Source organism: Sorex fumeus, unplaced genomic scaffold (genome assembly GCF_029834395.1).
Source record: "Sorex fumeus unplaced genomic scaffold, SorFum_2.1 ptg000054l, whole genome shotgun sequence".
NCBI classification, from domain to species: Eukaryota; Metazoa; Chordata; class Mammalia; order Eulipotyphla; family Soricidae; genus Sorex; species Sorex fumeus.
The window spans coordinates 6,336,061-6,351,934 of record NW_026606111.1 but is presented as its reverse complement, the minus strand read 5'-3'; the positions used below and the strand labels follow the sequence as shown (position 1 = coordinate 6,351,934).

Here is a 15,874-nt window from a genome sequence, read left to right as displayed (position 1 = left end):
CTCTAGGAATTCTAAAATTTTAATAATTAGGGTCTGAAGAAATCGCTGCAGCAAGTTGCTTGGGTCCGAGATTTGTTTGTGTGTCTCTGAATCGTGGCCGTGTGGGAGCTTTAGTAGATGGTGGCTGGATGTGTTGAAGTCCCATCGGGGCAGGGGAAGGAGAAGGACCCACTCCTCCTCTGTCCCGTGGGGCTTGGGATTTGCCATCACCATCACTCTACCTGGAGTTTGTTGCTGACTTCGAGAAAACAGCGGCCACCGGAGCTCCTAGAGGGCAGGCGGAGGCATAGCATCTGCCAGCAGCCCCGCAGAAAAGGCCTATCCTAGGCCATCTCTGCAGCAAGTTGCTCGGATCCGAGATTCGTTTGTGTCCCAGTTTGCAAAATTTTTAAGTGCAGACTTGTGTATTTGTAAGGGGTAAGTGCTTGCCTTCCATGTGACCAACTCTGGTTCTGTCTCAGGCACAACCAGTTCTGATCACTGAACACAGAACGAGAAACAAGCCCTGAGCATTGCTGAGCTGGCACAAACCCCACTTTCCACATTGCACTGATTATCATCGTAATTAATACTGGAACTTTGGGGGGTATTTCCAGTCTATTTTATTTGGGTATATGTATGTCTACTGTGAAATTTCATCAAATTATTTATAAATTTCTGTATGTATGTTATGTTACTGTGTGTACATAAATTAAGGAAATTCCTATAAAAGTATGAAGTAACTTAACTTTCTTTTCTCTTTCAAGGAAATGATTATTGACAAAGTAAATGGACAGGCTGTTCCTAGATACTTGATATATGACATAGTTAAATTCAATGTAAGTACTTTTTATATATTATTTTTTTTCCACTGAGACAATTGAAGGATTTTCATAAATATAAAGTGTTGCCTTAGGGTAGGAAAAAAAATCTATCACTTTAACACTATTGAAATCTTGTTATTAATTATATCTCTATATCTATGGCTAGTGTTTTTCGCATTTCTTTGTCTTTAGATTTTTTTGCTGCATCAAGTGAGTAAAGAAGGCTTCAGCTGTTAATTTTTTTCTTTTTTGGATCATATGTGAAAGTGCTCAGGGCTTACTTCTGGCTCTCCACTCTGGGATCACTCTTTCTGGGGCTCAGGGGACTGTGTGTGGTGCTGAGGATTGAATCTGGTCAGCTGAGTACAAGGCAAGCTCCCTATCTGCCACACTATCTCTCCGACCGAGAAGAGTACTGCTTATAAAATAAAGTGAATGAAAATTGCCAGTTTTGGGGTATTCTTTGATTTAAAAATTGCTGAGCAAATTTATTAGTCTGCCACTAAAGAAAGCAAGAAAGCAAACAGCTTTTGAATGTTATAGGTGTAACTTGAAGGCACAAATGTCATTCGTGAGTATAAGCAGTTACTTCTTTTTTCTTTTTTTTCTTTTTGGGTCACACCCGGCGATACACCTGGGGTTACTCTTGGCTTTGTACTCAGGAATCACTCCTGGCAGTGTTCGGGGGACCATATGGGATGCTGGGAATCGAACCCGTGTCGGCCGCATGCAAGGCAAACGCCCTACCCGCTGTGTTATTGCTCCAGCCCCAAGCAGTTACTTCTTATCCTGATAACTTTTCTATTTGACACCAGCCTTTTTGTTTCCCTTAAAAAAATTGAATGAAATATTTCATTGTACATGAAAGTATAGACAATGGTTTGAGAATTTTCCAAGTATTGATTTGTTGAAGCCCAATGTTTTGCCAATTTTCTTTTCTTTTTCTTTTTTCTTTCGTGTTTGTTTTTGGTCACATCTGGTGATGCTCAGGGCTTATTCCTGACTCTGCTCTATACTCAGGAGTTGCTCCTGGTGGTGCTTGGGGAACCATGTGGGATGACAGGGATTAAAAACCAGGTAGGCTGCGTGCAAGGCAAGTGCCCTACCTGCTGTACTATTGCTTCGGCCCCTGGTTTGCTATTTTTCACTGCAGTTTCTTTTAGTAAAAAGTTAAGTCAGGGGTACTAGAGTGCATGCCTTGCATGCTGGAGTTCTGAGTTTGATCCCCAGTATCACACATGGTCCCCTGAGGACTGCCACAAGTGACCCCTGAGAACCCATGGTGTACACCGCAAAAATACCAGAACAAGCAAACAGAAGAAAATGGGGCAAAGGAGACAGTACAGGGGTTAGAGGGTATGCCTTGTATATGTGTGACCTTGCCTCTTTTCCACTACCACATCTTCCCTTCTTCCTCCCAGCTTTCTTGGTTATAGTCCTTGAGGCCCTGGTTGCGGGGTATGGCTCTGGAGACCCCTAAAACTGTCAGATGACCCTGGCCACTGGCACCTCAGGTCTGAGGAACACCACATCCTAGGGACCTACCATTGAAATTGTCCATATTGGCCAAGAATTGCTGGGAGTGAAATAAATAAATCACTGAAAGAAATGAAACCAGGGAAATTAATCATTACAGATTCCATGGAAGTTTCTCATATAATTTTTTCTCTTTTTTTTTTTTTGGCAAGAGTTTTAGTATCTTTGCCCTACAATGGTACTGTGAATATTTATTTCACATTACTTGGTAGAGATTTGTGTTAATAGGTGTACATTCAGTATATTCACTTTACTGTTGGGCATTACGTTTATAGCTCCTTAAATTTGCTGTTTGATGGCCATGTGACTCTCCATTTTTCCTAACACAATGGCAGTGTAATGAAATCTCTACTTCTTGGACATATACACTACAATAATTGTGTAACTGCATTCTGTATTACAGTTTTTATTCTTAGGATGTGATTACCTAGGGAATGTTATTTTCATTATTTTAAGCAATTTTGATTAGGGGGTCACGTTTGAAAGTGTTTGGGTCCACTAGGGCCGCACTCGGTGTGCTATGAGCCATGCAGTGCTGGCCTACTCTCACCCTTCGGCATGTGCTATACCACTTTAGCTCGCTCCCCAGAACTAGCAGGTGGTAGCTAGGTCATGGAGATTCTGGTAAAATTGGAAGCTTCAGCTTGATTCATTATTATTCTTTTAACATTTAAAATTGTTCAAAGTCTCAGGCCTGAGAGATAGTTCAGTGGGTAGGGTGCTTGTCTTGCACACTTGTCCCGGGTTTGATCCTGCATTTGTATGGTCCTCTGAGCACAGCCAGGAGTGATCACTGAGTGCAGAATCAGGAATAAGCCCTGGGCGCAGCCAGTTGTGCTCCATACTCCTGGCACCAAATCAAACCAAAACAAAATTGTTACTTTTCTCAGAAATAGTTGTATCACCTTACCACAGCTGACTTTGTCAGACATGTAACTTTTTGTCAATTTGATGTGTGTCAAATGGTATCTTATTTTGTTTTAATTTACTTTTTTCCTGATTATTGATGAAGTTAAGTATGTTTTAATGTGGTTAGTATTACTTTTGTTTGGAATTCTCTTTTGTGATTTAACCACATGGATTCTACTTCTTTCTTGGTTATATGTAAGGTAAACAATATCTTTACCAAATCAGTGTCTAGTGAGTTACAGTTTTCATTTTAATAAAATCACTAGTGCACTGGCTCCCAAAGAAGGCTCCTTAAGTGGGATTTGGAAGGCAGCTATGCTTTCCACTATACTATCAGTGCCACCTAAGTGGGATTTGGAAAGAAACCAGAGAACTCTTAAAATTTTTTATCTAGTCTTTATTTCTGTATTGATGTACATTTACATGCATATGATTATTAAAGATTAATATTCATTTTTAAAGGATATTTGCTTAGATTATTGTAAAAGCAGAGGAAATGATGAGATTTCCTTTGTGAAAGTTTCCACAAGTTTTATGGGTGAGAATATAAATATAATTAAATAATTAGTCGTGGAGTACAAAAGTATATGATAAATGGAACTATTTGAGGTACTAAAAGCATATTTTTAGAAACATTTTATTTGCACGGGGAGGGATTGTACTACACAGAGCTGTGCTCAGGGATCACTCCTGTTGATGCTCAGAAGACTTCATGCAGTCCTGGGCATGGAACCTGGGTCAGCTCTGTGCAAGGCCACTGCCTTTTCTGCTGTACCTCCTCTCTGGCCCCTGAAAGGTAGTGTTTTGCCCTGAGTGTGATTGAGTCATTAAAGTCATTAAAATGTAGAATTAGATGTGGCAAAAGGGACAGATTAATTTTGAAGGATTGGGTTTGATAGTCCAGAGCATTAAGTGGTGGTTAACATTGTTGCTTTGTGTTGCGATGTGGAACAGAATGAATTGGTGACTTGGGGTTCAGATTCTTTGAGTCAGGCATTTTAGCGGAGGTTTTATTTCTTTTCCTTTTGGTTGGTGCTGGTGATCTAACCAACAAGGTATGTGCTCCACTGCCGAGCCACATCCCTGGCCTCTTAAGCTTAGCTTGTAGGGTACTTTGAGGGGCTTTATGTATGGTAATGGTACGATTGCACTTTAATATTTGGAACAATAGCTCTTTTGTTGGTATGTGTAGTGTTTTAAAGTGAGACCGCTTAGAGCAGGGAGGCCGGTTAGTCAATAGTTATGGAGTGCTTCCTGCAGTCTCTCAGTGGCTGTTTGTCAGGACTCTTCTCTGCCTCAGAGGCAGCATGGATTTAAAGGTGAATCTGGTCTTCGTTTTGGTTTCGTGAAGTTATGTATGGTTTAAGTGAATGCATACAGGAGGGAGTTTAGATTAATTGTATGTATTTTAATAGTTGTTAGGCGTTTGATTTTCTTTATTTAAAAAAGAGGCCTTGGGCCAGAGAGACAACGAAATGAACTGAGAGTAAGTATGCTTGCTTTGCCAGGAGGTCCAGCTCAATTCCCTGCTCTGCATGGTCTCCTGGAGCATTACCAGCTGTGGTCCTAACAAAGCAAAGCAAAGCAAAGCAAAACAAAACAGGGCCATCCTTGGCCAATTTAACATATAGGTGTTCCAATGAACCTAATAGGCCTAATGATTAAGTAAGAAATTTTAGGGTTTAGGCTGGAGTGATAGTACAGCAGGTACAGTGTTGGTTTTCCTTGAATATAGACAACCAGGGCTTGATCATTGGCTTCCCATATAGTCCCCCAAGCAGCGCCAGGAGTAATTCCTGAGTGCAGAGCCAGGAATAACCCCTGAGCATCACCAAGTGTGACCCAAAAAGAAAAAAATAATTAGGATTTTTAAACCTCATTGTTGACACAGGTGGTATAGAAAATATTACCCATGGACTATGTGACTATTTACTAGCATTTCATCAATGAATAACCTTTACAGGTAGTTAAGTAGAGGAATCATATTCTATCTCCTGCTCATTTTTCTTTTGTCTTCCTTTCTTTGCTGAGTAACACAGTTGTCTTATTTCAAAAGTTAAGAAAAAGTCATCCATTTCTTTTTTTTCTTTTTTTTTTGGTTTTTGGGTCACGTCTGGCAATGTATGGGGGTTACTCCTGGCTCATGCACTCAGGAATTACTCCTGGCGGTGCTCAGGGGACCACTATGGGGTACTGGGAGAACCCAGGTCAGCCACGTGCAAGGCAAGCGCCCTACCTGCTGTGCTGTCACTCCAACCCCAAAAGTCATCCATTTTTAAGCAAGGTTGTTATCCTGTGTAAACATTATGTTGGGTAAATGTTAGCCTGAAAAGTATGGATTGGAGGATGGAATAATAAATAATAAATAAAGGCCCTCCCGTTGTTCATCGATTTGCTCGAGCGGGCCCAGTAACGTCTCCATTGGAGACTTTGTTGTTACTGTGTCTGGCATATCGAATACTCTCGGTAGCTTGCCGGGCTCTCCGAGAGGGGCGGAGGAATCGAACTCGGGTCGGCCATGTTGGCTGCGTGCAAGGCAAATGCCCTGCCGCTGTGCTATGGAAAAAAAAAAAGAAAAAAAAAGATACGAAATTATGCATAGAGGAGTGTCCAATTGCAAAGAAAAGAATAGTAAAGTGCCATTGAGTTGATATACTATAATTTGAATGTTTACAGTCAACCATAGCCTTGTAGCTATATTTATATGTACTGTATATATGGGACCAATTCCCATTTTCAACTCATACAAAGCATACATGTGTTTTTTTTATGCATTGTTCAAGTCATCCATACTATAAACTTGTATCACATAGTAGCACTGCACTGTCCTGCACTGTCCTCCTGTTGTCATCGATTTGCTCAAGTAGGCCCAGTAACGTCTCTATTTGAGACTTGTTACTGTGTTTGGCATATCAAATATGTCATGGGTAGTTTGCCAGGCTTTGCTGTGCGGGTGAGATACTCTCGGTAACTTGCCGGGTTCTCCAAGAGGGGCGGAGGAATTCAACCCGGGTTGCCTGGGTCAGCTGCGTGCAAGGCAAATGCCCTACACACTATGGGGCTGAAGTGGCTTGTTTGATCTCAGATCATAACACATATCACATAGTCACTGTCCTCCCGTTGTTCATCGATTTGCTCAAGCGGGCCCAGTAACATCTCCATTGTGACAATTGTTACTGTGTTTGGCATGTCGAATATGTCACGGGTAGCTTGCCAGGCTTTGCCGTGCGGGCGAGATACTCTCGGTAGCTTGCTGGGCTCTCCGAGAGGCGTGGAGGAATCAAACTCGGGTCGGCCATGGTGGCCGCTTGCAAGGCAAATGCCCTACCCGCTGTGCTATCGCCCCACCCATATCACATGGTATGGATGTAAATATAAATGTATTATGTAGATGTGAAACTTGGGAAATAGGAACTTTATAACTATATAATTAACATAAATTGCTGTATATTAATTTTTGAAGGTTATGTAAGTTTTTTCAGTTGATTCTTGTAAAGCACTTTACTAACAAAAACATTAAAAATAACTTGCTTATTTTTGTTATTTGCTTATGATTTCTTGAATGTTGTAGAGTTCAATTTTATGAAGGTGTTACCAGCTTATATAAATAATAAACATGATTAGTGAGTATATAGTATATATTTTCATTCAATGCAAAAATATGCATCAAAACCCACAAGTATTTTCTTATGGTATACCTATGGCATTTTCTATGCTGTCTTAAAATTTATTCTTAAAGAAAAACTGTATGTTTTCATGTTTAGGACCTTTCTACTATAGTCAAATCAGTGATCAGGCTGTCATGTCTGGATGTTTAGGCCATGAATTGGATGATATAAAGGATGCTATTTTCGTAGACTGCTGTATGTAATGAGACACAGCCTTTAGAATTATTGTGATATAATTTATATAATTATTTTATTTAATTCAGGCACAGCCAGTTGGAGATTGTGATTTTAATATTCGTCTACAATGTATAGAACGTGAAATAATAAATCCTCGCCATGAGAAAATGAAAAATGGACTCATTGACAAAACACAGGAACCATTTAGTGTCAGAAATAAGCCATTTTTTGACATTTATACTTCAAGAAAGGTAAAGTTTTCTATTAGTATTTGCAGTGTATTATAATTCAGCTGTGAGAAGAATATAAATGATGCTTTATTGCCTAATTGTCATTAATTTTTCCAGAAATTACTTGACTACAGTATTGTTCTGTATAAATATGTACCATTGTATTCAGTATAATTCTCTTCAATATACTTCTCTGTGAGGGAAACTTAAGCTATAGGTTGCTTTTTTGTAATACTTTTTGATCAATGGATGTTCTTAGCAGGTTTTCCAAAAAATAAGCAGTAGAATTATAGATTGAAAAAATTACCTTTTAGGGCTGCAATGATAGTATAGTAAGTACAGTTTTGCATATGGCTGACTCAGGTTCTATCCCTGGCGGCATCCCATATGGTCTTCTTATCCACAGCCCACCAAGCTCCGAACACACACACACACACACACCATTCTTCTTTTAGGCCTTCTGAATGCCAACTGTGTCTTGTACTTTTATTGAAAATTTATTTAGCACTGTAGCACTGTCCTCCCATTGTTGTTCATCAATTTTCTCAAGCGGGCAACAGTAACGTCTCCATTGTGAGACTTGTTGTTACTGTGTTTGGCATATCGAATACATCACAGGTAGCTTGCCATGCTTTGCCGTGTGGGCAGAATACTCTCAGTAACTTGCCGGTCTCTCCTAGAGGGGTGTAGGAATCGAACCCAGGTCGGCTGCGTGCAAGGCAAACGCCTTACCTACTATGCTATTGCTCCATATATTTATAAATGCACACATTAAAGATTTTCTTTTCTTTTTTTGGTTGCTTTGACACTTAAAATGCATGATGCTCAATATTCAGGGGCTCTTTGATTTTTCGCTTTACAGTAGCTTGGAAATATTCCATATAGTGAGTAGAGATTGCCACATTATTTTTAAACTGCTGTATAATATTTGACAATAAAGATACATAATGGAATTTTTCTTGGAGGAGGGGTGGTCATGATAGGTAGTATGGCAAATATAGTGACATATTTAGTTCTGCTTAAACTTTTTGTAATGTATGCTAGATGTTTTTTTTGTCCACTCCATTTGGTATTAGACTTTGGATATAAACAGTAACCACAGACAACACTTTGAGTGCTTCTCTCTCTCTCTCTCTCTCTCTCTCTCTCTCTCTCTCTCTCTCTCCCTCTTTGGTGTTTGAGCCATACCTGTTGGTTCTCAAGGGTTTATCCTGGCTCTCTGCTCAGGGATCACTCCTGATGGGCTTCACAGGACCATAATGGGATTCCGGGGATTGAACCCAGGTTGTATGTATGCAAGGGGAGGGCCTTACCACTGTATTATCATTCAAGCCCAAATATTGTTATTTTTATCTTTGCTCATGGGATTGATAAAATGATATTATGAATGCTAAATCTTTTGCACAGATGTACCATTCTTATGTAGAATGCTAATTGCTATGAGGTTTGTATTTCTTTGTTATAGTTGCAGTGTGGGTGGGAGTGTTGTAGTTTTTGTTGCTGCTCCAGGTGTTATCCTTGTTGTGAGACCTGTGATTTCAGTGATGTGGGACGATGCCAAGTAGCGGACTTAGGACTTCACTTAATTACGACAGATGCTCTACCACTGAGCTGCAGCTCCAAATTCCTCTTTGATGTTTTAATACAAATTTATAACCGTGAAAGGGTGTATGGCTTTTGGAGGGTATAAAATAATAGGACTGATTTGGCTGCATGCAAGGCAAACATCTTATTCACTCTACTATCACTCTGACCCTTACACCTACATTTAGAATCTGGATTATATTTGTCTCTGATTTTTGCTGAAAATTAAGGCTCCTTTAAAAAGAAGTTTTTGATAATTAAAAATGGAAATGAAAGATATTTTCTTGGTCCTTATGTAGGATTTCCAGAAGGAGGAAAAATTGCATCTGTGCTTGTGCTGCTATTTCAAAGACAATAATTTGAAAGTATTGGGTTTGATGCTTCTGGGCTGATATATGGATTTTGTTAGAGTTGACATGATACTATCTTATATTATTAAAATTTGAATAAAGCAATATAAGTAGAATCTCAGCTTGCATTATAATCCTGCATGCATATGCCTATGTGACATTGGAATTAATTTTATTGCTGTTAGATAAAGGAACTAAATATTAGCTTATATTAAAGGTAGAGAAACTCCAAACTCTTTATTATAACAAAAGTTTTATTTTCTGGAAAAACAAAATGGCAGATTGTTTCAAGTAAAATGGTTCCTCATAACTTTTTAATTTTTTTTTCTTCTTTTTTTTAAATTATTTTTTTCTTCTTTTCCCGATCACTCTTGTTTGTTGGCCCCGCAGTTTGAAGTTGTTTTCTCTAGCCATCCATTTTGGATGTGGATAACCAGCTTTCCACTGTCTATCATTGAAGGTCCCTTTTGTGTTCTGGGTTGTGTTTTATTTTATGTATTTATTTATTTATTTATTTATTTTAATGTTGGAGTACAGCAAAACCTGGCAAGCTAATCGTGATGTATTCAATATGCCAAAAACAGTAACAAGTCTCACAATGGAGATGTTACTGGTGCTCACTTGAGCAAATTGATGAACAACGGGAGGACAGTGCTACAGTGAATGTAGGAGTATTGCTAATTATTCAGCCATTGATTAGGCTGATTGAATTGGGCATGAACTCCACCCTTTTTTTTCCTTTTTTATAAATTTATTTATTGAATCACCGTGAAAGTAGTTACAAAGCTTTTGGGTTTAAGTCTTGGTCACACAATGATGAAATACCTGTCTCATCACAGTGCCCATTTTCCACCACCAAAAACCCCAGCATACCCCCCTACCTGTGGGGCAGATGACTTCCACATTACTCTCTCTCTACTTTGATCACATTCAATATATTGACACCAGACCCACCATTATTATTTGGGATTTTACCCCAACATTCATCTGCCGAAAAGGCAACAGTAGACAAATTTTTTTTTTAATTGCTGGTTATGAATAACATATGATGTCACGTGGCCACAGTAGTGGCTGCGCGATTTTGGAATTTTGAAATTTTGACAGTTAAATCTGGAGGAATTTTTGCCAAAATCTGCTGGGATCCGAGATTGTTCCTGAATCTCTGGGATCATGGCCGTTAAGCAGCTTGATTAGGAGCCAGAGAGGCCAGGGTCTCATTGGGGTGGGGAGGAAAGGGCTGGCCCCACCCCCATCCTGTAAGGCCCCATGTGTCTCATCACTGCAGGCCCAAACCTGACTGTCCAATGGCCTCTGGAGGATGGCAGCTACCGAGCCGCCAAGAGGGAGCAGCTGGAGGGACTGAACCTTTTCCCCCATGGGATGGCCTAGTGCGGGTAACCTACTGCAGGGACTGGACGAGTTTCTGCCAGGTTCCAAGATTTTTTTCTGAGTCTCTGGGATCATGGCCGTTAAGCAGTTCGGTCAGGAACCAGAGAGGCCATGCCTCCAATTATATAGCTGAGCTCGAGGTGGTTTGTGGGTGTGTCTCCCACATACCTAACTTTTGGCTGTTTACTTTCTTGATAAACGTGGCCCCAAGTTGTTGGGGTCTGGCCAAAGGCACCACAGCAATTCTGCGGTATCAAGAAATCTGAAGGTGTCGTCAGGCTGCTGATGCACTTGCCTCACAGGTACAGACTGACCTGCTGGCAGCACCATACTCCAGTGTGTTTTATTTTATCTGCTAACTTATTTCTGTTTTCTGTGTGTTTCAGAGATAAAGTCTTTCTCATTTTCTGATGGTTGCTCTCCAGTTACTTTTACTTTTTTGTATGAATTGCATTGATTTGGGGGGGGTACTTCACTGTGCATTCAAAGTACGTTCCCCCTGACTCCTGATGATTGCTCCCTCGTTCCTTAATTTCATTCTTAACATATTTTGGGGAAGGGGTTTTTGGCCACACCAGCAGTTCTCAGGTCTTATTCCTGGCTCTACCTCAGGGATTACTCCTGGTGGTGCTCAGGGAACCATATCCCAGGGATGGAACCTGGGTTGGCTGTGCGCAAGGCAAGCGCCCTATCCGCTCTGCTATCTCTCTGACCCCATCATGTGTATCATTTTATTTGTATAGTTAACCCTTTTTCTTTGATTGGGGTGGTCCTTCTAGGGTCCTCAGGAGCTCGAGTTACTCCTGGCAATATCTGATCTGGTGATTTTGATCCTGATTGTTGTATGTACTGACCTGGTATTCTTGGGTCTGGAGGTGCTGGGAGCTGCCAGGGCTGCTCCTGACAGCTCCCGGGTTCAGACTTGGGGCCTTCTGCATACAAGGTATATGTGCCTCCCTTTCAAGCTCTCTCCCTGGCCCCCTAGTTCGCACTTTTTCTGGTTAGGAGTGAAATATATGCTGCTTTTAACTACAGAGTTAACTCAGGTATGTTTATGAGAAAGACCCGGAGAATGTTATATAACCGTTAAAATAATTTTTAAGTGCTCTGGTTTCATTTGACACACTTAAAATTATCATCTTGAATATTGATTGTTTTTACAGTATATATTGATTTGTTTTTTTCTAGTTAACCCTTTCTTCCACCTCTCATTCTATAAATTTTTGAGATGTGAAATTTCCCTAATGTCAGTTTCATTAATGTGGATTTTTAAAAATGCTTTACCAAATATTTTTTTCTTTACCTACCTTTTAATCAGATACTTTTTTCTTATCTAATTCTTACTATTCTATTATAATTTTTTTTTATCTTAGGGTATTTGTCACTTGAGCCTATTAAGGTTACGAAACATTTCTTACAATTTCTTTTTAACTCTAGTATAATTTTAAGTTTGAAACTGTACTTTCCAATGAGTTTATTAAATGTTGAAAGACTCAGGCCAGAGTAGCAGTGCCAGGGCTAGGTGCCTGCCTTCGCCTGCTGCCAGCCCTGGCTTGACCCCCTCAACACCATATGGTTTCCCAGGTGTGACTGGGGGAGTGCTGGAACCCTGTGAACAAGACCTGGAGGCCCAGGTGAGCCCTGGCCTGTAGGCCGAGAGGCACCAACTCCTGGAGCTCTTGATTTGAACCAGAGACAGTATTGACTGTGTGTGTGTCTTTTTTTTATTTTTGCTTTTTGGGTCACACCCGGCAATGCACAGGGGTTACTCCTGGCTCTGCACTCAGGAATTACTCCTGGCGGTGCTCAGGGGACCATAAGGGATGCTGGGAATTGAACCCGGGTTGACTACGTGCAAGGCAAACGCCCTACCCGCTGTGCTATCACTCCAGCCCCTATTTGTGTTTTGTTGGAAGGGGCTCTATGGTCCCCTGAGCACTGTTTGGGAGATCCCCTCAGAAATGTTGAATGACTCATTAAGTCCTTATGCTTATCAGTTCTTCAGGATTGTAGACTACATTTGTCTGCATGTTACTCAAAACCCATTGAGATTTCAGTTTACATTCATGGCAGCTGTCTAACTGGGACCATGTTAGAGTGACCGGAAGATTCTTTTGTCTTTTAATGATCATCTGAGGAGCTGGAGATTATTAGTTTTCAGTATGTGCTGCTCTGAGATCCTTCTGTCTTCTCCAGCCCGCCCTCTCCCCCGCCATTTTTGCACTTTTATAAGTGAAGATAAAACTCATATGTATGTTCTCTTTTCTTAAGTATCTTCACAGACTTACTGTTTGTGTCAGCAGAGAAAGTGAAGTTCTTTAAAAGACTCAGACTGCCTAGGATAATGGTTTTCAGGCCCCAAATCTACGAATCCTTGCCAGTTGATAGCTATATAAAAGTTGAAAACCACTGATTTAGAAGGACAGTATTCAGAAATTTTTAGTTTCAGGGCATTTTTGTATTCAGTAATTGCCGAGGACCCTGAAGAGCTTTCATTTATATGGGTTTTATTAGATGTTACTTACCATATTAAAAATGAAAAATTTTGTAAATTTGTTAAAAATAATAAACCTAATATACTAATAGATTTATTTTGAGAATGTGATTCTGTATTCTAAATTGAAATAGAAATTTATGCCAAGGATGGCATTGTATTACTGTTTTTCAAGTTAATGAATACCTGACTTAATTGAAGGCAGCTGAATTCTCATGTTCTTGTTTTATTGTTTGTTGTGATATGATGTCATACATCGTGTAGCCTTAGAAAAATGGCATTGCATGCTAGAAAGAGAGTGATATCGAAGGCTCAGTTCTTGCTTAGTATTATGAAAATAATTTTGACTTCATAGACCATCTGAATATGGGTCTGCAGGAAGTATTTTGAGAGCGATGTTGAGGTACATATACAAGAGCAGTACCCCTCATTTCTGGGAGATAGAAGCTTTGGTATTTATGATCTATAGAAGATGGGGAGAATGGAAATGAGGATTTTTTTGGGTGGGGGCAGGTGGTGGTTATCGGTTGGTCACACTTACTGCCTCTGCAGTAGACAAAGCCAAACTTCTCAGTAGAAATCTCTCAGGCTTGAAGTCTGGTAGGACTTGGATTGGTTTTGTTTTGGTATGGGGCTTAAAGATTTTATCCTGGGTTTTTTACAGGCATTTCTGTAGGTGTTTGGGAAAGTTTGTATCAGAGTTGTCAGAAGGGTAATATTTTAAACTAGCAAAGCTCTATCATTTGCTCTGTTTATGAAACTGCATTTTGCAACTATTTTCTTCTTTTTGATTTTCAAGATATAGTAGCTATCAGTAGTAATAAGTAGTTGAAAAACATACTTTGAAATTTCGTTATTTATAAAACTATAAGATTGATGCATTGTACAGCTATCCTTTCTTTTCTTTTTTTTTTTCCTAACTGACAAAAGTAATTTTCTTCTTTGGTAAAACTCTCATTTCCCAAAGGTGTTCATTTTCATAACAAGGTATTAAATTCACCTCAGTATGACTGAATTATGGGTCCCCTTTGCCTCACTTGATTCCCAGTCCCACAGCTCTGTCTGCTACTCTTTGTTTTTTTTGTTTAGTTTTGGGGCACATCCACTGTACTGTATCTGGCCCCTGATGTCAGGCACTCTTAAAACTGACCAAATTCTGTGACTAAATGGCTGTGGCTGCCTCTTATCCTGTTCGACTGTGGCACTAAAATCACTGCCAGGCATTCATGATTGCACTTTGCCATCATCCAGAGCCTTCCCAATCCCTTGGACAGCACCTGATAAAATGAGACAGGGAAAGTGAACTGCACTGATGGACCAAGAAAAAGATTTAGAAAAACTCAGTACAGCTGAATTATGTGAAGACTTTCAAGTAACAGTCCTAAAAAATAGACGAAGTTCTACAAGGATAGAGAAAGTGTGAGAGAAAGCATGAGAAAAGTCACAACTGAAGCAAAGAGTGCGAGATAGTAAACTTGGTGAAATTTGATTTTTGTGTTACACTAAGGGTACTCTATTTCCAGTTCTGTGCATAGGAATGGGTGGTTCCTTGCAGTACTTGAGGAATATTCTAGTTTGGAGGATTGAACTTTGACCTTCCATATACTAACATGTGTTCAGCCTGTGGAATTGTCTCTTTGATCCTGAACAAAATTTCCTCTTTCTCTTTTTCTCTCTTGGTTTTTGGCATGCTCAGGGCTGACTCGTAGCTCTCTGCTTAAGCATCACTCCTAGCCTGGGATCAAACCAACTGGGGATGACTGTGTGCAAAGAAAGCTCCTTCTGTACTCTCTGTTCCCTGAAATCTTTATGGTTTAATATACCATTAATTTCTATAAATATTCTATGAAGCTTTTAAATTCTATTGTCTGACAAAGAGTGAGAAATAAATAATAAACTCTTTCATCAAATAATTTATTTTTTCCCCCTTTTTTGGGGTGGTCACACCCTTAGATGCTCAGGGCTTATTCCTGACTCTGCACTCTGAAATTACCCCTCGTCATACTTGGGGGACCATATGGGAGATCAGAGATCAAACTCAGTATGGCTGCATGTAAGGCGAGCACCCTCGCTGCTGTAAGGTATCTCTAACCCTTCCACCCCTTTAAAAAAATATTTCTAACATATTTGAAAAAAAAAGATGGTTTATAGCCATATTTTATAAAGATCTTGTATAGCATAAGAGAAAGCAAGGGACTCAAAACTATAAAATGGGTGAAGAACTCAGTAGACACTTCAAAAGAGAAGACATACAGGGGCCTGAGTGATAGTACAGCGAGGAGGGTGCTTGGCTTCTTGTTGCCCAATTTAGGTCAATCCACGGAATCCCACATGGTCCTCTGAGGACTGCCAGGAGTGGCCCCTGAGCACAGAGTCAGAAGTAAGCCATGAGTGCTGCTGCATGTGACCAAAAACATATAAAGAAAGAGGAAAACAAAAACAGAGTGAAGACATAAGCAGATGGCCCACATATACACGGGGAATAAAATGCTTGCCGTCACTTCTCCCAATTACAAGATTGTCTTTGTTTTTGTGGTTCCTGTCATCCCTCACCAGTTTAGAAAAACTTGTTTCATTCTTGCATTTGCTTTCTTTGTTAGTGGAGGTGAGTTTTGAAATATATAGATATTGAGCCTCTGGTTTCTTTTTATATTATTTTGGTAATATAAAGTCTTTAAGCAATTCTGAATTAAATTTTGTCTGTGGTGTTAGTGATTCCCTCCTCCCCTCCCTC

General features: G+C 39.9%; 1 protein-coding gene across 2 annotated transcripts in view; it reads left to right on the top strand.

Moving 5' to 3' along the window:
• Positions 1–15,874, top strand: part of RNGTT (RNA guanylyltransferase and 5'-phosphatase) — a 245,197-nt gene that overhangs the window by 87,006 nt on the left and 142,317 nt on the right. For both annotated transcript variants that reach the window (XM_056125214.1, XM_056125213.1), the window contains exons 10-11: positions 747–818; positions 7,180–7,344. In XM_056125214.1, the coding sequence (XP_055981189.1) occupies positions 747–818; positions 7,180–7,344 (237 nt within the window). The remainder of the gene's footprint in view (positions 1–746; positions 819–7,179; positions 7,345–15,874) is intronic.